Genomic DNA, 24,821 nt, shown 5'->3' with positions numbered 1-24,821 from the left:
CCACGCAGGACTTCGTGGGGCTGGCGCCATCCCCTCTGGGGGGACCTTTCCTCTCACAGGGGACAGGAGTGCATGTATGCCTGTGTGTGTGTGTGCATGTGTGTGCGTGTGTGTGTCAGAGAGAGGGCAGCAGGAATTGACTTGCCAAACCAAGGAATTTCATTGCAGGGAGCGTGTTTTCTGAATTCTAAGTCAGGACGGGTAATCTGACCCAGCCTCTTCTGGATCCCTCCTTCCGCACAGTGTAGTCCTGGACCAGCAGCAGGGAGGGCATCACCGGGGAGTTCAGCCAAAGTGCAGGGTCCCGGGCCCCGACCCTGATCTGTGAACCAGAATGTGGGGGTGCAGCCAATCTGGGTTTGACTGAGTCCCCAGGCCGTTCTTGGGCTCGGTCAAGTTTGAGAGACCCAGGTCTAGGATTCCTAAGAGGAAATAGAAAAGTTGGATGGTCAGGGACTTTACCTTCAGCTGTGAGTTGGCAAATCTGAGATCGAGTTTGCCTGGTTAATAGCCAGCAGTGACCTGACTCCCGGGCTCTAAGGCCCCGCCCCCTGGGCTGGGAGTGGTCCGTTTTCAGAGGAAATCAAGTGGAGCCCCTGGACGGACCCCACCACAGTCATTGGGTTTTCTGACTCTTGGGAACTTCCTCTATAAAGTGTGGGGGCAGCAGGGGGAGGGGGGTGCTGTGCCCTGTAGTCCTGTGACCACGTGTTGCATGTGCTCTCTTGTAAATAAAGAGCTGATGGTTAATTAGCGGCCTTCGTGTTTCTGTCTGCCTCTCCCGAGACCATCTGCGCATGCAGGTGGGGCACACCCTCGGGGCATTTGGAGGGGACCCTAAGCCTAGTGTTTCCTCTGCCACATCTTGGAGCGTTTGCTCTGAGCTCGGCCGTAAACAAGACAGAGTCTCTATGCTCACCTGGCCCTCATCCTTCTCCTTCAACCAGGGCTCTTGGTGAGAATTTCGTTTCTTGACCTCCCTCTCCATTTTAGGGTTGGGGCAGCTGAAGTCCCAAAGAGATGACAAGACTAGTCCCAGCAGACTCGCCTCACTCAGGACCTGCGTGGCGCGTGCAGAGAAAAGCAGACGCCACCTTCAGCAGGATGGGGGAGGAACAAAGTGTCTCCAGCTGATGCCGCTGGGACCTGGGCAGGCTCAGATGCTGTCCTGGGAAAGGGCGTGCGTTGGCGCTGGGGTGGGTGGGGAGGCTGGCTTAGCACCAGGAAGTCCGTCTCTTATCTCTGCTGACCAGGCCCTGCTAGGCCTGGCTGACTGTAAGACAGAAAATGGCTGTGTTATGGCTCTGAATGGCTCCACGTTCTGAAGCCAAGCCAGGGCCCAGACTCTCCTGGGGGCCAGGGTGACCACAGACATGGGAGGCCCTTAAGGGCCTGTTGTCCCTGTGGGACTCTCCCTGCCCAGACAGCGCTGATGGACCAGCTTCTGCAGCCTGGATGGTTGGGAATCCTGGGTGTCCCAAAACACAGGCCGGGGATTCCCTCGCAACAGGATCCTCTGGGGGAGAAAACCCAAGTTTCCGAGCACCTCCCCCCCACCCCACCCCCCCGGGCCTGTGACTCAGAATCTCTAGGGGTGGGGCTCGGCGAGATGCATGTTTGATGAGCCCCCTCCTCTATCTAGGTTCGAGAACTGCATCCTCAAACCTTCCTGAGAACTCACTTTCCTCCCCGCTCAGGCCTCCAGGTGGCTGGTGAGCCTCTCGCTGGAGGATGGTTCTAGGGAACGGAGCCCAGAAGCCCCCTTTCATAGTAGCCTCAAGAGTCCTTCCCTTGCCGGCCCCGCTGCTCGGCTCTGCCATCGCAGTGCACGGCAGTCAGGCAACACTGAAAAGGATATGCACCAATGAATGAGCGTGGGTGTGTTCCAGTACAATTTTATTCACACAGAAGGGCGACAGGCTGGATCCGCCCATGATCGGAGTTTGCCAACCCCCTGCGCTATTCTGCTGACTCCTGGGTGACATGTTTTGCAGAAAGGTATGCTAGGCTTTTAAGAACTGTTCTGTCCTGGGACGTCTACTCACGAAGGTCAGAGCAGTACCCAGGTGAGGAGTCAAGGTCAGTTGAACCCAGGGCCACAGGAATTTCTCTGCTGGCGGCCTGGGTATTGCCCTCAGGGAATCGGGTAGCTGGATTGGGGGTGCATCAGCCAGGGTTCTCCAGAGAAACAGAACCAACGGAATTCGTATTTATCTATCTTTAAATATGTCTGTGTATTTTTATATTTCTTCTCTCGATAAATATTTATACAGATTTTTTTTAAGGAACTGACTCACATTATGGCAGGGGCTAGCAAGTCTGAAATCCATAGGGCAGGCTGGCTGGCTGGCAGGAATCGGTACTATAGTCTCCAGACCACATCTCTGAGACCTCAGTTTTTGCTTTGAAAGTCTTCAACTGATTGGGCAAGGCCCACCCACATGATGGAGGGTACTCTCCTTTACTTGAAGTCAGTGGCTTGTAGATGTTGAATAAATCTGCAAAATGCCATCACAGCAGCACCCAGATTCATGTGTAATTAAATCCTCACATACTCCAGCTGGCCAAGCTGAGACAGAAAACCGATCATCGCAGAGGGGCCTCTAGGGCTCAGCTCCCCAGCTCTGGATCACAGCCTGTGGGCACATGGCAGAGTTGTCTTTGGTGTGTCCTGAAGTTCTGGGCTTCCTCTCTCCTTTGTCAGCTTGAGCGTCAAGTGGCAGCAGTGACCGCCATCTGTCATGTAAGTGAACACGCATGTCCTAGTCTCAGGACATGAGATCCTGGTGGGCATGGGGTGGGGCCAGGTGTATGATGGACACTTGCGTAAGCAAGTGGCGAAACAGAGGCACGCCTGTCCCTACATCCTACTCCTCCATGATGGCGTATCCTGAAACCTACATATTTGTGCCCGGGGGGACCACACCGGTAACTGGTCCATCCAGTGGGGCAGGCCGGTCAGCTCTGGGCATTGTGGTCCTCAATGGTCTCTCCATGCCCCAGCCTTGACCTTGTGTCAGCGCCTGGCACAAAGTGGGGTACATGTTGAGAGAGGGAATACATTCATCCAAACACAACCGTGAGCTCATTTATGGAACTGTGCTCATGATCAGAGGCGCCCTCCTCTTGTGTAGCTAACAATTTGCAGAGCCCCCTTTTCAGAGCAGGCAAATGAAGCATCGAGAAATAAAGGTCACTTGTCCAACGCAGTGTGGCTGGTCAGTGGCAGCGTCCAGAACCTCAGCCATGTCTCTCTGACTCCAAAACCTGAACGTGTCCGCCGATGTCACATTGCCTCTCAAATGCCACGAGTTTGCTGAGCACCTACTAGGAGTCGGTCACCAGTCCTCCTTGTCGCCCACCGTCCCCCCACCCACACCCCAGGTCCCAGGAGCTGCTCAGTGCATTTGGGTTCACCAAGGGGACAAGAGTTCTGCTGGGTAGGCTCCAGCCCTGTGCTGCCAGAACCGGAGATCATGCACTCACCAGGCCGCCTTCTATAAAGCCCCTCGGGTTGAGATCCCTCTCCGGGGCTTCCCAGAGGGTGGAACCTGTGGAGGTCCCCTGCCTGGCCCCAGCACCCACTTCCCCATTCTGCTCTTATGTCTCCCCCCGCACCCCGCCACACACATGGGCGCAGGCTCCCCTACTGTCCCCCAGCAAGGAACGTGAGACCTCACGGAGCCTGTCGCAGACCTGGACCTGAAAGCCCTCAGCACTGACCCGGCCCAGCAGAAAGGTGTGAAAGTAAACAGCAGGATAAAGGCCCACGACAGAGAGGCATCTCGGGGGCCACAGGGCCCGGGGGCCATAACTGGCCTTGTTTGTGTATCCGAGCAATCACTAAGGTACAACCAGTCCACTTAGATGCCTTCTTTGAAATTCCAGCTCCAAGCACACAGAGAGATGGGAGGCCTGACAGGAAAAAAGGTGGCAGCCTGAACTCAGGACAGACGGACAGACCCGGGACAGGCGGTGGGAGGCAGGAGGCACGTAGTTAATGAGAGCCTGGGCACGCACATACACACACACACACGCACACACAGGTACGCACGCACTCACACACACACACACACACACACACACACACACAATGACATAAAGAGGGTTGCTGGAGTGTAGACCAGGGGTTGAAAGCCACAGAGCGTGGGAAGGGGTGTCCTGGCAACAGCTTCTTCTGGCTGCCTTCCCTCTGGCTGGCATCTCACACAACCTTTGTTTTCAAGAACAAGATACAACTTCTTTTTCTGCCTCTTCCACGCTCACCAAGAGCTCCACGGGGCATTCTGACGTGTTCTCTGATACCCGCCATGAGCTGTGGGCCTCCGTGGGGACGGGGTGATATCACGGAGTGTCCGGTGAGGACAGGACGGGGCTCACCCTGCAGCCATGTTCATAGGACCCCGATGAGGTGGCGAGGCCACAGGGACATTGAGAATTACGGTCTGCGTTTTTAAGCTCAAGGGAGAGTCTTCAAGGAGCCTGACTGGGACCTACGAAAGTCAGCCACGGATGCTGCTAGAAGTTCGAATTCTGCGCCACTGGAACAAATACATCGGAATCAGCCCCCACCCCCACCTGTGTTTTGATTAATCATAAAAACAGAAGTGTCCTCTAGAGAGGAGGTCTCTCCCACCTCCTGGCAATGTCCAGGCACCTCCAGAAAACCAGGAACAGAGAAGTAGCAGGATCGTCCACCCCAACTTCCTCTGGGCCCGGGGCTGCCCCAGGATCGTGTCTCTCTCTTGGCCCTGTGTGAATGGTGCTATGGACACGGTGACTTTCTTGACGAGTTATATGGCATTTGATACTTTCAGGATCTTGGCATCCACTAGAGACTGGGCTGAAGGACAGGGAATGAAGCCTGGGAGCCCGAGAGAGTCACCCCAACCTCAATCCTATAGGGTTCCTTTCTGTTCCATCAGCTCCTGCCCCCGTGGCCTGCTGTCTGCTCAGGGCAGCAGCCACGGACCCAAAGGCCAACACTAACCAACAAAACTCCCAGGCCTTCCCTGTAACCCCACTAGACCTTAGGTCAAGAAACACAGAGCCAGCGGGTTGGAGACAAGCTGACACAAACTGGAGGACAGGTCTCCAGATGGAACCCCAGAAACAAGCCCTGTGTCAGCAGGGGGCACGGCCCTGGCTCTGGTTCCAGGCCCTTCTCTGATGCACTTCCGGCCGGGGCCCTGCTTTCTGGCAGGCGCGTGTGACTTTCCGACAGTGTTTAGGTGATGCTCTCGGCTGCCCTTCTTCCAGCTTGATTTGCCCACTCGGAAAAGGATGCGACTGGGCCCCATCACGATTGCGGGCCTCCGAGGGCGTTGAGAATCAAAGGTCGTCGGTTGGTGGGTGGGAAACCTTCTCAAAACCTTTTCATATTCGGCGCCTCCCTGTGCCTCACGCAGAGCCTCCCCCCTGCCCCCCCCCCCCCCCCCCCCCCCCGCCAACCCGGGGACTGATGATCGTTGTTCTCATTGTCAAAATTCAGAGGGACTCGGTAACAGATGAAGTGACACAGATACAAAGTGGCAGCTCTGGGGGTGGGGGGGCGAGGCGGCGGAGGGAACCGCGGAGTCTCTGCTAATAGGAAAGGGGGGAAGGGCATCTTCTCTTCTACGTCATCAAAGGGGTCTGCCCGGCATTTATCTTGGGCCGGGACCTGATGGCGGACCCAGCAAGATGCTGTGGGGGGTCGCTGTTTTATAGCAGAAGGACAGCTCTTTGCCTACTGAGCATTTATGAAGTACCAGGCGTTGGTACCCCAGAAGCACCCTTTGTAAAGCATCTCACGTGACCCCAACAGTCATCCTGGGGCTCTGTGTGGCTCCCTAATTTGCCCAAATCACTTTGCTAGGAGGGGGCAAGGCGGGGATCCAAAAGCGCACCTTTACCCAAAGGACACCAGCAAGCCGGGGAAAGAGGGGGGACAGTGCTTGCGATGCAGGTGAGCTGCGCCTTGAGCACCCCAGAGTGGGAGGTCCGGCAGGACCCACCCAGAGGGTCCTTGGCTTTGTGCAGGATGAGGAGAAAACGTGCACCAGAGGAAGTGACCGCAGAGTTTAACGAATAGCATGAGTGACCACGCGCAGCGGACAGAGAGTCTGGGAGACCCGGAAAAGAGAATGAGCCTTGTCGTCAGCTGGGGTTAGGGGTTTCCACTGGAAAGGCGTCTGGGGTACGTGTTCCTTTGGGAATCCAGGGTAAGGTAGGATCAAAGACGAGTGGTGGTAACAGGCGGTATCTTTTTTTTTTAAGATTTTATTTATTTATTTATTTGACAGACAGAGATCACAAGTAGGCAGAGAGGCAGGCAGAGAGGTGGGGGGAGAAGCAGGCTCCCCACTGAGCAGAGAGCCTGATGCGGGGCTCGATCCCAGGACCCTGGGATCATGACCTGAGCCGAAGGCAGAGGCTTAACCCACTGAGCCACCCAGGCGCCCCTAACAGGTGGTATCTTATAAATCATGGAAGGGAGGGGGTATTGAGGCCAGTGTCTGCCAAGGTTTGCTGGAAGCTGCTGTCAGGGACGTGTTTGGGATCTGGCTCTTCTTAGGTGTTACCAGGTGTTTGGGGCCTAGGACAAAACTCAGAGACTGATTAACCTCCCCCTGGAAGGGGGAACATAGCTTCTCTGGCTTAGTTAGAGGCAAAGAATAGGAGTAAATGGGGCCAAGCGGCCAGACACTGGGGATGGAGCCTTTCTATTTTTTCTTCTATTTTTTTTTTCTTTTCAAATGTATCCTGCGTGGTTTGTTCCCTCAGGCAATGTCCCCAGAGCTCTGAGAAGCCACACGAGTATGGAGGTGCAGACTCGAGACCCAGCTTCATCTCCAGCATTGTGGAAAAGGACTGTGTGTCGTGGGGCTTAGCCCTGTGCTCCCCTCCGCCGTCTGGACAGCGCCCCCAGGGGATGCAGGAAAGACATGAGGGTTTGAAGCCAACAGCTGAGAAAGAATTCTTCAGATGTCTTGGGTGCAAAAAAGGTGGATTTATTAAAGTACTGAGACAGAACCCGTGGGCCGAAAGAGCTGCACTGGGGTCCTGAGGAGTGGCCCACTACATACTCCAAAGTTGGGAGGGGGTTAGGGGTAGCGGGGGTCCCTAAGGTTTCCAGGATCCTGAGGGGTCTAGCTGTTGTTGGGAAAAGGTCATTTATGACTGTCTGTAAACCCTCGGTCGTGAGACCCTTCACATGTGTCTCGGTGGGTCAGATGTGTGGGGGATGATTGCCAACATGTGTCTTGCGGGGTAGACATAAAGGAATTCTCCGAAGGAATTTTTATAGGTTAAAGTAGACTTACAGGATCCTGGGGGTTGGGCTAAGATGGCCTTTTGCCCTTAGCAAAGTATTAACATCAGGGCAGCTGAGTTCCTAGAGGAAGGTGACTCTGCCTGTTTCAGGGACTTGTCGGTGGGCTGGAGGTGGTAAAGAAATTTAATTTTTCTTTGGCCTCCTTCCTGAGAGGGAGGCACTTCCCAGGGTACCCACGTTGCAATGACTCTAACTACACAGCACCGTCTCTCAAAACAGTCTCAAGAGATTTCATTTTTTTCCCATCCCATACTTCACAAGCGAATTTGAAGAAAGCCTGTTTATTTTTTTTTAAGATTTTTTTTTTAAAGATTTTGTTTATTGACAGGGAGAAACACAGCGAGAGAGGAAACACAGCAGGTGGAGTGGGAGAGGGAGAAGCAGGCTTGCTGCTGAGCAGGGAGCCTGCTGTGGGGCTTGATCCCAGGACCCTGGGATCACGACCTGAGCCGGAAGCAGACACTTAACTGACTCTGCCACCCAAGTGCCCCAAGGAAAGCCTCTTTAAAAACCAGGCATTAGGGGCACCTGGGTGGCTCAGTGGGTTAAAGCCTCTGCCTTCGGCTCAGGTCATGATCCCAGGGTCCTGGGATCAAGCCCCGCATCGGGCTCTCTGCTCTGCGGACAGCCTGCTTCCTCCTCTCTCTCTGCCTGCCTCTCTGCCTACTTGTGATTTCTCTCTGTCAAATCAATAAAATATTTTTTAAAAAAAGATGCTTAAAAAAAAAACAGGCATTACTAGTGACTTTCTGGTGTATCTCCTTAATGAGGTCCTCATTGTCCTAGCAGTATGCTGGTACATACGCCCATCTTCATCTCCGGAACCACGGAAAGGCCTTGTGGCTGACACCAAATCCTGGGCGTCCACGGGCAGACTTTGAGGGGGTCTGCATGGTTTATGTACACAGCTCCCATGCAAGCTTTGCTCATTGTGACTTTGGCTACGTCATCCAAACTGTAACAATTTCTCCATCAACAAAGCAGGAGTTGCTACCCTACTCCATGAGAATCAGAGAAGTGAAAAGAGTGATGAGCCTTTGGAAAACCAGCAGGACTGACTGAGTGGCCTCCTGGGCAGATCCTGACTCCTAGTGGCACCTGGGGACAAGCAGGGGTGGGGGCCGCTGGCGGGTCTTCCAGGTGCCTGTGATGGGAGGAAGCGGGGGGCACAGACGTGTTGAGCGGGTGCGTGCTGGTTCAGTCCCCGAGTGCCTCCTATGTGCCAGGCATGGGGCTGAGCACGGAGGATGCGAGACACAGTCTGGCTGGCAGAACAGATAAGAAACAGCAAACAAGTAAACGGAGAGGCGATGTCCGCAGATATTGGTAAGCGCTACAAAGAAAATAAGACGGGATGCCACAGCCATCTTGGAAAACAGTCTGGCAATTTCTTAAAAAGGTAAATAGACGCCTGTCATAGGATCCTGTCATTCTTCTCCGAGATATCTACGCAAATGGGTGTCCAGTGACTATGCCCTGAATGAATGAATGACTGTTCTGCACGTCTGTATTGAAGGTACAAAGATAAAGCTTGGCTGAGGCAGGCAGGATGGGTTAGGATAGGACAGAGTTACACTTGAATTCCAGAAGCGTGCTCATGAAAGCTATCACCCCAAAGCCTCGTGGAACATGCTGTGTGAGGGCCGACTTGTCCTTGCATAGTCGGGACTGAGTCATGGCAGAAACTCTGGCTCCTTTGAGAACAGTCACTTTCCTTTGTTCCTGTGAGCTACCCCCCAACCCCAGACAGCTGGGCTTTGTACCCTCCCACCATGCCCCCTGCACCAGCTGGTCAGGGTGAACAATGTCACTGAGTGACCGCCGGCGACATTCCACAGACCCAGCCCTGTGCTTGCCCCGCAATCTGTCTTCCCCTCCTTGCCTCGCCCATTCCTTTGCATATCCAAGCCTGGAAGTGGCGTCAGTGGAGCTAAGGGGTGAAAGTCAAGTTCCTAGAGCCAGACCTCCCCTCCCCAGCCAGGTTCATACCAACCAGTGACTTGGGCAATCCTTCCAACTTCTCTTAACCTCAATCGTGTTATGTAAACGAGGATGAGGACAGTACCCACACCATGGGGTCGCTGTGAGAATTTACCACTGAGAATTCACTGCAGAGCGTTTTTCACATTGCCTCCCACAAATTAAGTACCTCATTAATGACAGCCTTAATCTAGGACTTGTTTTGCATTTTCTCCTTCTAAGGTGATCATGGTCTCGTTACACACCTATAGACGTGAATGAAACACCTCTAGGATCTCAGGTGGTTGGGGACTATTTCCTAGAAGAGCCCTGATAGAGGCGCCTGGGTGGCTCAGTTGGCTGAGCATCTGCCTTTGGCTAGGGTCATGATCCCAGGGTCCTGGGATCCAGCCCTGTGAGGGGACTGAGCCTTGCCTCAGGCTCCCCACTCACAGGGCAGCCTGCTTCTCCTCCTCCCTTTGCCACTACGCCTGCTTGGGCTCTCTCTGTGCTTTCTTTCTCTGTGTCAAATATATAAATAAAATCTTTTAAAAAGAGAGAACTGATGAATAATAATGTAATGTCATAATATCCACCATTTATTGAGGAATTGTGATCTCTTCTAGGGATCACATAACCAGTAATTAACAATTATACTGAATAATAGTGGCCAATCCTGATTTAGCGCTTACTATATCAGCCAGGCCCTGTTCCTAATGATTTTTGTGTATTAACAAATCCTAACAACCCTTTGATGAAGAAAAACTATTATTATCCTCATCTTACATATGAAAAAACGAAGCACAGAGAGGCAAAGCAACTGGCCCAAGGTCAACCAGTAAGTGGCAAAACCAGGATTCAGATGCCTCTTCCCCTGTGCGTGAACCCTGCAAAGATCAAACTAGGTGTAGTCGTTTCCCAGTTCAGGATCCCAGTGGCAGGTGTTGGGGTGCTCTGTCGCCTGGGCTGGAGGACTGTATCTCCAAACAAGGCATCAAATTGGGCCAGTGGGCCCTGGAGCCCTGCAAAAGTCCCATTTTCTTTGTGTCTGGAGAGAGAACTTGTCTTGATACCATCTCGGGACCCTCCCACTCCCCACCACCAATTCCATGCAGTCTTGTGGTTTCTCCCTCCCAGAAATGATAACAAGCACTCAGATCCACCCTAAGGAGATCCTTACCCCAAGTGACGCTAATAAAACCTAGTGTTCTCCAAATGAAAATTTTCTCTGGTTATGGGTGAAGGATGGGGTGGGGAGGGATGGGGGGTGGGAATTACTGTTCTTGTTTGGGATAGGGAGAGCGCGGTCAAGTCTTAGATGCCAGGTAAGACAGCTTTTTCTTTCCTCGATTCTTCCCATTTACAATTGAGGGGTAGATAGTGTTTAGATAAAATCTGTTTGTTCTCCAGTTTCCTTCCTTCTGGAGACAGGTGTGTCCTATAGGTTTCCTACTGGTTTTCCAGCTAGATTTTCCTGAAGTTTCTGATATACAGACTCCAGCGGACGCCAACCAGCATATCGATATGACCTTCTGTATTGGTAATAATAATAGCTCGTGTGTACTGCTCATTTACTACGTGGCAGGTGCTGTTCTGGGCACTTGACCTTGACAAAGACACTATCCTTCACCAAATTTTAGTTAGGTTCCTCTGAGCCCTCTTCTAAACTAAGCCTGGCCTTCTCTGTCCAGCCTGTCCTTGCTGGGACTGCAGGATCCGGTTTTAGCAAGAATCCTACTGAGTCAGTTGAGTGAGGACCACCCCCACCCTTGATATCTGGTCACCCTCCATATCTGATCAAGTTCCCCATCCCCCATCTTTGGGGTCTAAGTCCTGGGCTGCTTCTAGCAAGAATCCTGCTGTTTAGCAAGAATCTCCCTACCCTTTACATCTATCTCCTCTTGGTATTTTCCACCCATCGATCCCTCCGTCTGCGCCCGCGCAGGCTGTCCGGGAAAGCGAGTTTCCGCACTCTCCCCCTACTGCAATACCCCTCTGGCAACAGTCCTGAACAAAGTCTCCCTTACCGCTCCAGCAAGTGTCAGAATAATGTTTTCATCAACAACATGAATAAGTTCATCTAACCTCACAAGGATCCTAAGAGGTAGGTACGGTCAACGTGCCCACTTAGAAGCGAGGACGGAGGAAGGAGAGAGGATGCCCTCCGGGGTGAGACGTCAGGCTGTTGGCACCTGGACGTTCCCCCGAGTTCTTCGGCCGCGGGTGGTCCCATCAGTCCATCTGTGGGGATACGAACCAAGCAAGACATCGCGCCCTTTGCGACACAGATCGCCACACTCTCCAGCAGCCCGCCGAACCGCGTGGGAGGCAGCGGGAGGTGGAAACCCGGAGGAGGGCGCGAGTGGCGGGACGCCGTCTCCTAGCAACCGGGTCCGGGATCACGTGACCTGCCTCACGTGGCCGGGCGGGGCGGGGCGGGGCCCGGCAAGTTTGTTCCCCGAGTTCCGAAGCCAGGAGCCCGGGTGGTTGCCGCGCAGGTGCCCTCCGCCGGCGTCGGGATGGAGCTTCCTGCGGTGAACCTGAAGGTGGAGACGGGCAGGGCGCGGTGCGGGAAGGGCGGGTCCCCCAGAGTGTGCGGCCGGGGCGGGGTGGGGGGACGTCTGGTCTCTTCAAGAAGGATTTCAGAAGGGAGAGGGTCGAGAGCTCGGGCAGGAGGGGGTGGTAGGGAGACAGCGAGAGACGTGGACCCCGGGTGGGAAGGGGGTGAGCAGACCGGCCGTTGCAGGGAGAGGGATCCAGGGAAAGGCCCGCAGGGAAGACGGAGGGCGAGCTGGAGGCGGTGGAGGAGGGAAAGGGCCGCCGGTTCCCCTTTCCGGCCCCGGCGCCTCGGGCCGCTCGCCCCGGGAGCCTCAGGACCGCTTCGGCCTGCGCGCCCAGAATTCCCCTGGAGAGAGGGAGGGAGGGAGCCGCGGGGTGGGGGCGGGCCCTGAGAGCGCGGGGCCGGGGCGGGGGGCGGGAGGGTCCCGGCGGCCGACACCTGCCCGTCGCCGAAAGAGGGGGCTGGACGGTCCACCTGCAGGCCCAGCACCGCCGCGCTGCTTCGTCGGCTTCATCAGCTTAAGAAAACCCGCAATGCCCAGACCAGTGGTTTCCAAAGCGCTTAAGTCCGGCGTCCTAATTTCGTAAGAAACAGGAACAACAATAGAAGTTACTTAGACGCAGAAAACCCCAACTTTGTGCCCTTGGAGAGACACTGCGAAGCTTCCTGGGGTGTCTTCATTTCCTGTGGCATGTCCTCAGCTCCTGGGTGCCAGCGGCTTCTTCATTTTGTCCCCGCCCCCAGCGGGCTCTGCCTCTGGGCTGCGCGGGCCACAGAGGGGCCGGGACTTTTAGCTTTGGGCCCGAAGGTATGAACGTCGGCCCAAACCTGCCATTTGGGGTCACGGTGCTGTCCCCTTGAGACTGTATCCGAAAACGCCCTTTTCCTCCCAGTGACAAAGCATTTAGCACACGTGGTACCCAGCACCGAAGGCCTCTGAGGGACAGAGGAGCACAAAAGTACACGTGATCCACGTCTGGGTGACTAGGACTTCACGGGACAGATTTCCCTTATCCTCATTTCCCTCCCAGAGGCTTCCAGCCAGTTCAATTTATAGGAGGAAACCGAGGTTTGTTCTATCAGCATTCACTGTGTTCCAGGCTGTCTGCAGTGAGTGCCCCTGCCTTTTCTCTGATGAGAGTTTTACCTAAAATCATTCCTAAGAGAGCATCAGGTGAAACAGAGAGGGCAGGGAGCCCTGGTTCCTGGAGCATCTGTGGCGTGCCAGGCAGTTCATTTGATCACAGCCACCTTCTGAGAAAGCTGATATTGTCACCTTTTTTACACATGAGCAAACTTGGGCTGGGGCAGATAAGTAATTTGCCAACGTCCCACAGGGATTAAGTGGCAGAGTCCGGCTTTGAACCCACTGGGGTCAGACTTCAAAGCCTTGCCCTTTCCTGGCCACCAGTTAGGGCTGGCTTTGGCTTTGATGGTTTCCATCCACTGGGAGGGCTTAGTCTGTTCAGGGCTTTTTGGTTTTTGGGTTTTTGTTTTTGTTTTTGTTTTGAGCAACTTTACGGGCCTGACAGTCCAAGCACGTCCCCAGGTATGAGCTGTGCTGGCGTTCTCTGCCCCAGAGTGAAAAGGGGGGCCCTTCCCTTGGCTTAGGAAACAGGACCCCGTGTTTCCAAAGGTTTTAGCTGCTACCAGAGACAAGTAAGTGCTGGGAGGCCCTGAAGGGCCAAGGTCGCCAGGAACATAAAGGACATCCTGTTGAATTTCAGATCAACAGTGGATCATTTTTCAGCATAAGTATATCCTGGGCAATATTTGGATCATACTAACAAAAGGCTTCTTAACCAAAATTCAAAACTAACTGGGCGTTTTGTATTTTTGTTGTTGTTAAATCTGGCCACCCTAGGGGGGGCGGCTGTCGACTCCTCGCTTGTAGGCACTTATGTGGGATGGTCTGAGATCAGGGACTCCCGGGAGCTGGGAGAGCTCACCCTGTGGACCTGCCTTCCCTCATTTCCTATTCCACGGTATTTGGTTGAATCCTGCTCAGGCCCAGCCCCGCCAGAGCGGCCAGGCATGCCAGTGGTCAGAAACAGCTGCCCCAGGCCCTTCACATAAAGGGCCCTAACTGAGTCCCATCTGGGAGAAATGACATTGTGACAAGCTTAGAAAGGAGCAGACTTGGGCTCAGGAGGTCTTATGGAAAAAGGCGGAGGGAGGAGGGCCCGGGGAGCAGTGTGGCATTTGGTTAAGGACTCAGCAAGCCGACTTCCTAATGGTGATGCGGATGAGGATGGCTGCGCACGGAGGGCTGGCTACCCGGCGGGCACTGTGTTGTGTGTTTCGCACGCCTCTGCACTCCTGTACCACTAGATCCACAGAACAGCCCCGTGACACAGGCGTGATGGTCCCTACTTCGTAAACGTGCAAACGGCAGTTCTGAGAGGTCAGGTGACTTGCCCAAGATCACCCAGCATCTGCGGTCATGGAGCCCCGGCTCCCTGGGACCAGATCTGCATATCTGACTTCGTCGCCCACACGGTTAACCACTGCCTGACTTTGCCTCCCCCGGCATGGCGTTCCTGACTTTGGTCTCCGCCTCGGCTCTCCTTCGGGACCTTACTACCTCACGTAATGGTCTGTTAGAACTGGATTCCCCGTATTGATCTGTCTGTTGACCTTAGATCTGTCTACCGCCTGTCTAGGAAGTCTCCTCCCGCCCCACTCGCCCCTGGGGCCTCCAGTAGCAAACAAAGGTTCTGAGTCCTGGTCCCCATGTCCCCTTGGTTTCCCCTTAGCCTTCCCTTCTGGTTAAACCTCATTTCCATCCTCCCTTCCCTTACTCTTCGAGATCCTGATGCCGTAGAATAGTCATGACCGCTTACTAGCTGTGTGACCTTGAGCACGTCTCCTAACATCTCTGAGGATCCTTTCCTCACTGTACAAAGAAGATGAAAATAAATCCTACTTTCTAGGGTGATAAGAGGAGGATCCCTTGGTCCCGGAGCTGGTGGGGCCGTACATTTTTAGTAGCAAAAAAAGTCAGACCAGATAGAGCGATTGGGACACTTGGCTCTGAGCTCTCTTTCTGTAAACATCACGGTGTCTACCGATTGCTTTATCTCCCGCTGCCTCAGTATCTTCATCAGTAGCAGAACATGACTGCTCCCCCCCCCCCACACGGTGGCCAAGTGTTCAGGGCAGTGCAGACATGTGGCAGGCAGGTCCACGCTGGTAGCAGGAGTTGTGTGCTTAACGCTGTTAACACAGGATGCCTGTTCCATGCAGGTACTTATGGTCATTACATGGTCATTACGTGGATTCGTGCAGTGACCGTGAGACGCCTGTCTCTGTGGTTGAGGGATAGCATGTAGGGGCAAGGGAGGATAGGGATTGCCTCCATTTCAGAAACCGAACCTGGGGCACAGACGCAAAGGGACATGACCTCTGAACCAGAACCCAGGCCTCCACTCCAGCACCTACAACCCCCGGCTGCCTTGACTCATCTGCCCTCCCCTCCCCGGTCTTCTGGGGAAGAGCCAGGCAGCCCCCGGGCGCCGAGCGCTACATGAAGAGTCCAGGAGCCCCAGTCTGTCTTTGCTCTGGCCCAGCCGGGAAGAGCTGCCCAATCACGTTCTCAGAGGCCAGTGCCTCCCTCCCCCCATCTCTCAGGCAGTACCTGAGAATCCCTGGTGTCCCAGGTTACCAGAAACCTCCCCAGCAGCTGGCAGACACTCCTTTGTGCTGAGATGAGTCACTGTTCCCTCCTGTGTCGGGAAGAGCTGGGCCCATTTGGCTCCGTTGCTGTTTGGAGCGCTCCTGGCCAGCAGGCCTCTGTAGGCCTGGGTGGCTGTGCCCTCCCATTACAAAGATGGGGAGACTGGGGAAGAGGAGACCTTGTTTTCTGGGGGTTTCTAGTCCCAGGGGCTTAAGAGATGTCATCAAAAGCTGCCAAGTTTCTTAACTATAAAACAAACGTGACGGCACACGGAAGGGACACCGTATGTCCTTAGGGATCCTCTGTATTTCCAGGTTGTGCTCTTCCCAAAGCAGGTGGCTGCGTTTTGGACTTCGGGCAGGCGCCCACTGCATGTTACAGGCCTTTCTGGCTCTTGGCTAAATCTTTGTCTCACAGGTGACACAGAGCCCTTTCCCCGCAGGCTTGCCTGCGTATCCGCTGGTTTCCGGGTCTCAACTTTTCACCTCCCCCTCGTCAAGCAGGGCTCTGCAGGGCCAAGCAGCACCCGTGTGTTAAAGACCCGGTGGTGTGCGTGGTCTGGGTGTGAGAACCAGAGCACTTGGAAATGAAGACGGTTTCTGGAACAGAAGCCAACAGCGGGCAAGGCTCAAGTGTTGATTTTCAGAAGGAAGGTCTTCATGGGAGCTGCCTCCCCGTGCTTCCCTCCTCGGTGTCTTCTCTTAGTCTGAAAGCCGGACACCAGGATCACTGCAGCTGGTCACATGCTATGGTCTTTGGGGCAGGGTTTCTCCCCTCTGTGGGCAGGGTTTCCTGTGAAGACAGAGGGGGTAGTGGTTGGCTCTTGAGATAAAAGATCAGAATTCTTCCCCACAACCCCCCCAGGCCTGGTCCTGCCCACCCCCAGCTTCCTGTCGGTCTTCCACTGTCTTCCATCCAGCTATATTGGCTTCTTTTCCGTTTCCAGAATGTTCCATGCCGGGTGAAATGTTTGAGAAACTTAGCACCATGTCGTCCTGTCTCTCGAGCCTCTGGGAAAAGAAACCCACGGCGGACTAAGCCTCCTCTCTCTCGGGCTCCCCGTCTTTGTGACGGGAGGAGCACACCCACCCAGCCCCAGAGAGGCCTCATGGTCAGGCAGTACCGGGGTCACAGTCAGGTTTGAGCTGTGGTTCTGCCACGGGGCAGCTGTGTGACCGTGGGCAAGTCGCTCGCCTCCGAGCCTCCCAGTTCCTCAGCCGTAAGTGGTGCCTCCGTGGGCTGTAAGGGTTAAGCGCGTCCGTGTTCAGAACACAGCGTGGTGGCCACACTTAGGAAGCTTCCAGAGCAAACAGAGGAGCGCCCCAGCTCCGGTGTGCCAAGAAACCAGCCTCTTGTGAGTCCCACGCCGCCCCTCCCCCTCACCGTTTCCAGTCCAGGTATATCCTCTGATGCCAGAGCAGACTGTGAAGGGGGGGAGGGGGAGGGGTATCTGCTGCCCCAAGGGAGTAGGGCAGAGCCCCGTGGCGGCTCCCCCTGGCCTGACCTGCGCTCTTCCTCCTTCACGCCTGGTTCGCTCACTGTTGCTGGTGTTCTCTTGTTTCTGTTTCCTTTTAATAGATATTTGTAAAGCCCTGTTAGGTGCTAGACAGGGGCTTCTTGTGTGTTCTGGCTCCAGAAGCTCTCCCCACCCCTCCCCAGATGGTGGTCTCACTCCTAGTTCTGTTCTTTCCTTCCCGCAGATGATCCTGCTGGTTCACTGGCTGCTGACGACCTGGTGAGTGACTTCGCAGGTGTCCACTGCTGTGTCCTCCTGTCTCCCGGGATCCGGGTGCACATCCCCCCAGGCTCCCATCCACGTGTCTTCCCGCCTGTTCCAAAACTAAATAACACCTTTGTCAAGAACGTCATCAGCAAGCTCCCCAGGCCTCAAGAATGTGTGAGGGGCAGGCAGTTTCCAGAAGCCTCTGCTGTCACTGCCCCCCACACCCAGAAGCTTCACGTCTTCATCCTAGGGGAGGTGACTGGCCCAGGACAGTCCCCACAGCTCAGATCCTCCTCCAGACATGCCCAGGCCCCTTTGGGGGCTTGGCCTATCTCTGGTGCCTCCCCCAAGGCCTTTGTATCGGGAAGGTATGAGGTGCTAAAGCCAGGGGGCCAGTCTCACATAGCCTGCTGGACTCCCCAAGGCCGGGTGAAATGTTTGAGAAACTTAGCACCATGTCGTCCTGTCTCCTAGCCAGGGGTGGTTGCCAGCTAGAGCTCTGTGTGTCTTTGACCTTGGGTCCGTCACTTAGACTCCCTGAGTCATTTTGTCACCTGTAAAATGAGAGCATGACTGACCTTCCTATTTACCTTGTGAGGTCATTGGATGGTGAAAGCCCCGTTCCAGAAACTGTAATAACCACTAACATTTCTTGAGGGCGTCCAGGAGCCGGCTCAGCAAGTGCATACTTCATGACCCTAGACCTGGGGTGGGGTCACTTGCTTAGGGGTGGGCCGCACTCTTACATCACACTCCTGCCCAGAGGCGGCAGACTCGGGATTCACACGGACCTGGCGAGGTCCTGGGTGAGCCGTGGTCCATCTTAGGTTTCCATCTGTAAAATGGGTATAAGGATGGCACAGCCCTCAGGGGCCATGTGGGAGAAGCGGGTTGTGTTCATCCGACACTCCCCGGGGCCTGTGACAGAGGGAGGCTCAAGCATTACAGACCGATCTCATTACTGTCTGTTTCACCTGCTTAGCTGCGGGGCCGTTGTCCTGCCGAAGCAGGACTGGAGACCGCTGGCTTCCGTGTGCCTGTTGCCGACCTTGCCGTACGCTGCACGTGTAAAATGTCTGGGAATAAAGCAGACGGTGAAGGTCATGGCTAATGACTTGGGGAAGCAAGGTCCGAATAGAGACTCCCCGACGATTCTGAGTTGTGGTCTGGTCACCCCCCCCCCCCCGCCCGCCGCCCCGCAGTAGCTTCTTAAAACCAGAAAACCAAAAAGGCAGGTGACCTATTCAATGACTCTCAAGCCCAGTCATGTTCTACACTTCACAGCTTTGCCTACGTTCTCTGTAGGGTTCCCTTCAGAGTCACGTAAGTTAATGAGGCTCCCCGCTGTGTGCCAGGAGCCCCCGTGACTACTGTGGGTGAGGACGCAGCCTCTGGAGCCAGGCTGTCTGAATTCAAATGCCATCTCCGCCCCTTAGAAGCTGTGTGGCCTGGGGCAAGTTACTTGATCTCTCCATGCCTTACTTGGCTCATCTTTAAAATGGGGATAATAATCATGCCTCCTTTCTGGAGTCGTTAACATAAATGCCCATAAGCGAGTTCGTTTAAAGCTTCGAGAAAAGCTTCGAGAACGTGCCGGACATTTTTAGGGGCTCTGTGTTAACTAATACTTTCACTGGCTTGACGAACCCAAGAAGTAAACCTATCAGATGGTAGTTGGTAACGATGCCCTAAAAAATAAAACAGGAAGTCACAAGCTGGTCTGTAAATCCAGGCGGTCGGGGAACGAGTCTCGGTGTCCGCGTGGGGCGGAGACTAACGACAGGGCTGTGTTCAGGGAAGTGGCTGGAGGTCCAAGGGGGCGACGACTGCATCACGGGCCGCGGCCCACAGGGCTCCTCAGGCCACAGGAAGAGTCTGTATGTTGTTGCAAGTGGGAAGGAAAACTGGGGGAGACTCAGCCGAGGAGTGACGTCCCCGGACTAAACGACTCCTGGCTGTTTGGAGAAGGGCCTGGTGGGCAGGAGTGGAAGTAAGGAGGCCCGTGGGGAGAGGCTGCAGTGACAGATCCTGGCCGGAGAGGATGGGGTTTTGGCGCCGGAGGGATGTGGCCAGATTCGGGGCCACTTGGGAAGTACAGGCAATGGGCTTTGCTGACGTTTCCAGGGCGCAGCTGGGGAGGAGGAGAGCAAGTGCCTTGCGGCCTCTTCGCAGAGGGCCCGGGACTCAGGAGCCGGAAAGAGGGGGCCTGCGGGAGGGGAAGGGGCGGGCCCCTGTGGGACCGTCACCTGATGGGACCCGGGTGCTCTTTCCCACAGGGGCTGCATCACGTTCTCGGGCCCTTACCCCTGGGCCAACTTCACCATCCTGGCGGTGGGCGTGTGGGCCGTGGCTCAGCGGGACTCCATCGACGCCATAAGTCTGGTGAGACGGGGGGAAGCAGGGTGGTCCGTGGCCCCCACTCTTGCCCCCAAACCCATCCCAGCCCTGTCTCTTCCTTGTAAACAAGGGGCCCCCCACCTTGCCCCCTATTTTCCATTTCTTAAGCCTTGTGAAGAAGCCATCCCCAGCTTCCAGCCTGGCCCACTTCTCAGCCTGTGGGGTCCAAGAACCCCGAGTCTGCTGGTTGCTGTCCCCGAAGGACGCACGGGTGGGTCCCCCCACGCGCCCCAGCTTGGCTTCTCCTCGAGGGAGAATGTCCCCGATAACCCGCCTCTAGGGCCCTCTCAGTGGGGAGGGTCTGGTGGGAGCCCCACGGAGACGGAGCTCCTCTATATCGTGAGATCAGAGCGGACACAGCCCCGAGGGGCAGCGAGAGCTCCCACACGGCCTGTCGGGATGACTGAGAAGGGGGCTCCCATGGTGCAGATGGATTGAGTGAACTCCAAGGGACCTTCCATTTCAAAGGTTCTAGAACCAAGTCTCGTGCCCCACATCACAGGGGGAGTGGTGACAGACTGAGTCCAACCGGGGTCCTGCCTGCTAGCCGATCTGTTTTCCAGCAAGACCTAAGGACACAGGCGGGCAGGGACGGAGCTTCCGTCTGGCGTACATGGTCGGGCAGCCGTGAGCGCGGGACGGAGCATCAAGGAGGACATAAATCCTAATGGCACGTGGTCACCCTTGCAGTTTCTCAGTGGCTTGGCGGCCACCATCTTCCTGGACATCGTCCACATCAGCGTCTTCTACCAGCAGGCCCGCTTCACGGACACACAACGCTTCGGTGCGGGCATGGCCATCCTCAGCCTGCTCCTCAAGCCCTTGTCTTGCTGCTTCGTCTACCACATGTACCGGGAGCGCGGGGGTGAGCTCCCGCTCCGCACCGGTGAGGCCACCACCTCCGGCCGGCTCCCTGACTGACCCCTTGCCGGCCAGGGTGCTGGCAGCGCCATCTCCCACGTCTCCCCTGTCTCTGTCTTGCCTGACCCGCAGCCCAAGTGAGCTGACCTTGCCCTGGGGGACAAGGGCTCAAGGCACGGGGGCAGTGGGGGCGGGGCCTGGCACCGACCCCAAAAACCCGGCTGGAGGAGATAAACGCTCCGGTCTCTGCTGCATGAGCCCAGTGCTCCTATCCCCGCCTGCTGTGAGCTTTCCAGGGCATCCGGCTGCAGGCAGAATTGGCAGCGGGACCAGAGCCCCGTCTCAACCCCAGCGCTGAGCGCCGCCACAGCTGGGTATGCCTCAGTCCCGCCGATGGCTCTGGGCGGCCTGCAGCCTGAGGCCTGTCAGCATTCCCCGGGCCGGTCCCTCCTCTGAGCACCTGCCAGCCGAGGGTCTAGAGCCTGCCCTCCTGCCCTGTGGGGTCTGGGTGGCCAATGGAGAGGGGCTGCTGGCATGCGCCATGGAGCCTCGGCCGAAGCTGGCCCTGAATTTGCCCTGCTCATGTCCCGGTCACCTCAGCCTGGCCCCCCGCAGCCCCTCCCACACCCCCTGCTCATGGCGGCTGGGCCATTTTCCTGTTCTCTCTCACGTACTGCTTGTCTCCGTTCTCTCAGAGAGGTGCGGAGAGAGCGGGGGGTGGTCTTCCACTGTTCCCTCCCAGGAAAAGAGGCCCAGAGGGGCCCATGACCCACCTAGGGGAGCATCTGGGCCAGGGCAAGAGGGGCCTGCGGCCTCCCCGGGACTGATCTCCGCCCTGGCCTGCCCTGGGGTTACGGGGGCCCAGTAACGTTTCTCCCATTAGGCAGATAAGGGAGCTGGAGCCCAGAGCCCCTGGGACTTGTTCAGGGTCAAGTGTGCAGGGCAGGGAGGGGAGCAAAGAGCATGGGCACTTAGAGCCCTCGCCCCTACCTTGCACCCCCCAGCCCAGGGCTCTGGGCTCTGCAAACTTGCCAGTTCTGGGCCTTCTGGACCAGTAACATAGTGTCCACTGTGCCCGGGAGAGGAGCCTGTGAGCCCAGGGCTGGGCGTCCCTCTGCTCAGATGCATGCTGCTCCGAGAAGGCCCCAGCGTGATGGCCAAGAGCACTGGCCTTGGGCTTATGCTGCCTTGGCTTGAATTTCCGTGTCCTCCGCTTCAAGCGCCCTACTGGGGGCAAGTCAGTTCATCTCTTTGACCCTCAGTTTCTCCGTCTGTAAAGTGGGGCCGCCCACTACCTGCACTGGGGGGTTATGGGACGGTTGGCTGAACACCTGCCAAAAGCTGGGGGGGTGGGGGGGCAGCCACCGTCACTGTTGTTCCTGGCAGCGGGGGGAGGGTGGGAGGGTGGTGAATCTTGGATTGGACTTACCGTAGACCGTCTGGAGTCCTCACCCTTCGTTTTTTCCTTACCTTCTTCATCCCCCCCCCACCCCAGGTTTCCTTGGACCATCACAGGAGCGCAGTGACTACCAGACGATTGACTCACCAGAGGCGCCCACAGACCCCTTTGTAGGCTCGGAGGGCAGGGGTCACTCCCCACAAGGGTACTGAAGCCAGTCCGCTTTGGCCCCAGCACAGGGGCCAGTGGAGCAGACCCCAGAGATGGCCCAGGCTGCATCACCCTCCTCGTGCCTCGGATGGCGTCCCAGAGCTGTCCCTGATCTCCACGCCCCTTTCCTGGACTGTGTTCTCCTCTTCCCCATCACCCCAGGCAAGTGTCCTGAGTGGCCAGGAGCCCCGCGCACACCTGTCCCAGACTGGCTGAGGCCTCCGCTCCCTTCGAAGTCTGACCTCGAAGGTGTATGTGGTCTGAGGCTGGCAACCGTGGTCTCTTCCCTCACCTCCGTTAGCGGCTCCGGGCAGCCCTGTCCAGCCATGCCTGAGCCAGGCCTTGCCCACAGTTGGTTGACCTTGCCCACAGAAACTCTGAGAGCCTTGGGTCATGGTCAGCCCCCAGAGCAGTCCAGCATGGAAGTGAGGTCCCTGTGCTTCTCGTGCCTGGTAACTTGGTGCTTGGGGACCTTGGGGCTGGAGGCAGGAGACGTCTGCTGCCCGGAGAACCCCCGTGGCCACCAACTGCCCTTCCGATGGCCATGGCATTCAGGTTTGGGGAATCCGTAGCTGGGGTGTTTTGAGCCATGGTTAATCTCCCAGCTGCGCTGGGGCCTGGACCTGCCATTCCTGGGAAGATTTCTCCTTTGAACCCGCAGGGAAGCTGGGCTTAGCTGCCAGGCCTGCTGTGGCTGGAAGGGGCTCACGACCCAGCTTTGGCCTAGCTTCGGTCCCAGCAGCAGAGGGCGCTGTTCTGTGCGGCCAGTGGGCATCACTGTCTCTGAGTCCGGTGACTTGGTATGGGTTTGCCTCCCTCTCAGCCACTTTCTGGCTGTGCCTTGGAGCGACTTAACGTCTCTGACCTCAGTGTCTTCTGGAAAAGAGCCAGTGCCAGCCCTGGGGGTGATGATAGGAACCAAGTGTGTCGTGTTGGCCCTCGGACAGCTCCCCAAGCCACAGTGAAGCTGGCGGGTGGCTCCATGATCCTGTGATGATGTGGGGTCTGTAGGCAAGGGCGACCTCTTCCTGGCAGACCCCGTGTCCTGGTGTCAGGGCCGACTGGGACCAATACCCGTCCAGAAGCCCCAGGCGCCCCATGGTAGGGTCCTAATCTACATGACTGGACCGAGTGTTGACCTCTGGCTCTCCCAGGCCATCCCAGCTTGTCTCCGGTACAGAATGATCAAGGCCTAGTGCACAACCCCACCACCCTCCTGTATCCATCCATGCCCTGGGGCTCGGTACTTGTTACCGCTGCCCGAGGCCTGCAGGGCTCAACTCTGGTGCCTGCTCTCAGGGAATAGACTTATTAAGAGTCCTCAGTCAGGAGGCAAGAGCTCCAGAAGGGACCCCTGGGAAGAGACCTGTGCTCTGGACCAGAGTGGCCGCAGCTGCAGGAAAGCCGGAAACGGCAAAACCATCAGAAGGAGACAAATAGATAATCCGTGGCACATTCATTGTATGGCTGTGGTTCGGCAGTTTGCGGGAATAAACCAGACCTCTTTCTGTGGACACGGGTCACCCTGTTGTGAGCAAATCAGATTCCAGGGTGGCATCAGCAACTCGAGAGTGTTGGCCTGAATTTAAAACCTCCAAGCAATGCCATATGTCGTTCGCGAGTGTATGGAATGGAATAGAGAAGTGTGGACTAGACAAAAGGATCTTTAAGTCTGTGGTTGAGGCAGCCTTGGGTAGGGGAGAAGTGTGGCATTTGGGGTGTGGGACTAAAAACCCCAGTCCGGTTCTCTTGTTCACTCCAGGTCCTGGCACATGGCAGGTTGCGCTGTGCCCTCCCCTGGGTGTATGTGGTCAGTATGTCAGTTTCCCAAGGGAATGGAAAGGTGGGGGGGGGGCAGTGGGGGCCCAGCTAATAGAGCCTGTGCCAAGCAGAGGGGAGGATATGTTCAGAGAGCCCGGTTCCTCATAGTCCCAGATCCTCAAGTCCAACCAGATCTTTATGGGGTTCGAAGAAGGCCCCCGTCTTAGGTGGGGGTCTCCAGAAGCAGACACTGAACGCAGTGTCTGACTTGGTGCAAAGCGAGGAGGCCCGGGCTTTCTGGTCATTGGCCAAAGGCTGCCCCATAGTTGGGGGACAGTGACTTAGCCTTCTAGGCTCTTCTGGCTCCCTGACCATGCAGGACAAATGGTCCCAGGAGCTGGAGGGCTGTCCTGCAAGAAGAGTGCCATCAGAGACACAGAGACAGTGAGGGCCACCAGTGGGATTTCTTTCCAAACAGCAGGTCTCATAACTGACATCCTAACATTCATTCAACAAGCAACCAAGAGCCTATGGGAGCTAGAGTCTTCTAGCTTGGGGGTGGGGGGCGCGCAGATTCCATTTGGCATGAGAGGTTCCGGGCAGGGGAACAGCTCACAGGAAGGCTTGAGCAGGTTTGTGGCTGCCCAGCCTGTTTCTGGGCATGGTCGGGAGGCGGGAGTGGCTAGAGCCAAGGGAGGGAAGAAGGAATGAGGTCAGAAAGGCAGCAGGGACCAGGTAGCAAAGGGCTAGTAGGTCATTTTGAGGACTTTGGCTTGTTCTCAGTGAGACGGGGGCTGCTGGAGGGCTTTGGGCAGCATGGGATACAATCTGACTCACACTCTAAAAGGACAATGTTGGTGGCTTGGGCTGGGAGGCCGAGATGCGGATGGTGACAAGTGGCCGTGTTGAGCCGAACACCAGGCACCGATTGTCCCTTGCAGGGAAGGACATCAGGCGGTT

The 24,821-nt window shown here is 56.1% G+C and overlaps 1 protein-coding gene and 1 non-coding gene across 3 annotated transcripts; one reads left to right on the top strand and one right to left on the bottom strand.

Moving 5' to 3' along the window:
- Positions 1-6,735: 6,735 nt before the first annotated feature.
- Positions 6,736-6,920, bottom strand: LOC123928543. Its single transcript, XR_006815757.1, has one exon. It is a non-coding gene; the product is annotated as a small nucleolar RNA SNORA73 family (small nucleolar RNA).
- Positions 6,921-11,719: 4,799 nt separating this feature from the next.
- Positions 11,720-23,614, top strand: LOC123932222 (angiotensin II receptor associated protein). 2 transcript variants are annotated; one of them, XM_045989999.1, is made up of 5 exons: positions 11,720-11,820; positions 17,211-17,245; positions 19,510-19,615; positions 20,321-20,516; positions 21,987-23,614. In XM_045989999.1, exons 1-5 carry the CDS (start codon positions 11,794-11,796, stop codon positions 22,100-22,102), a joined length of 480 nt encoding a protein of 159 aa, XP_045845955.1. In that variant the 5' UTR covers positions 11,720-11,793; the 3' UTR covers positions 22,103-23,614. The 2 variants fall into 2 exon arrangements, with proteins under 2 accessions (XP_045845955.1, XP_045846043.1); XM_045990087.1 differs by having other exon boundaries at positions 11,724-11,820; positions 20,321-20,495.
- The last annotated feature ends 1,207 nt before the right edge of the window (positions 23,615-24,821 follow it).

The sequence above is a fragment of the Meles meles genome, chromosome 1 (assembly GCF_922984935.1).
Source record: "Meles meles chromosome 1, mMelMel3.1 paternal haplotype, whole genome shotgun sequence".
In the NCBI taxonomy this organism is placed as follows: domain Eukaryota; kingdom Metazoa; phylum Chordata; class Mammalia; order Carnivora; family Mustelidae; genus Meles; species Meles meles.
Note: the sequence above shows the minus strand (reverse complement) of the source record. Positions and strands in the feature narration are given on the sequence as shown.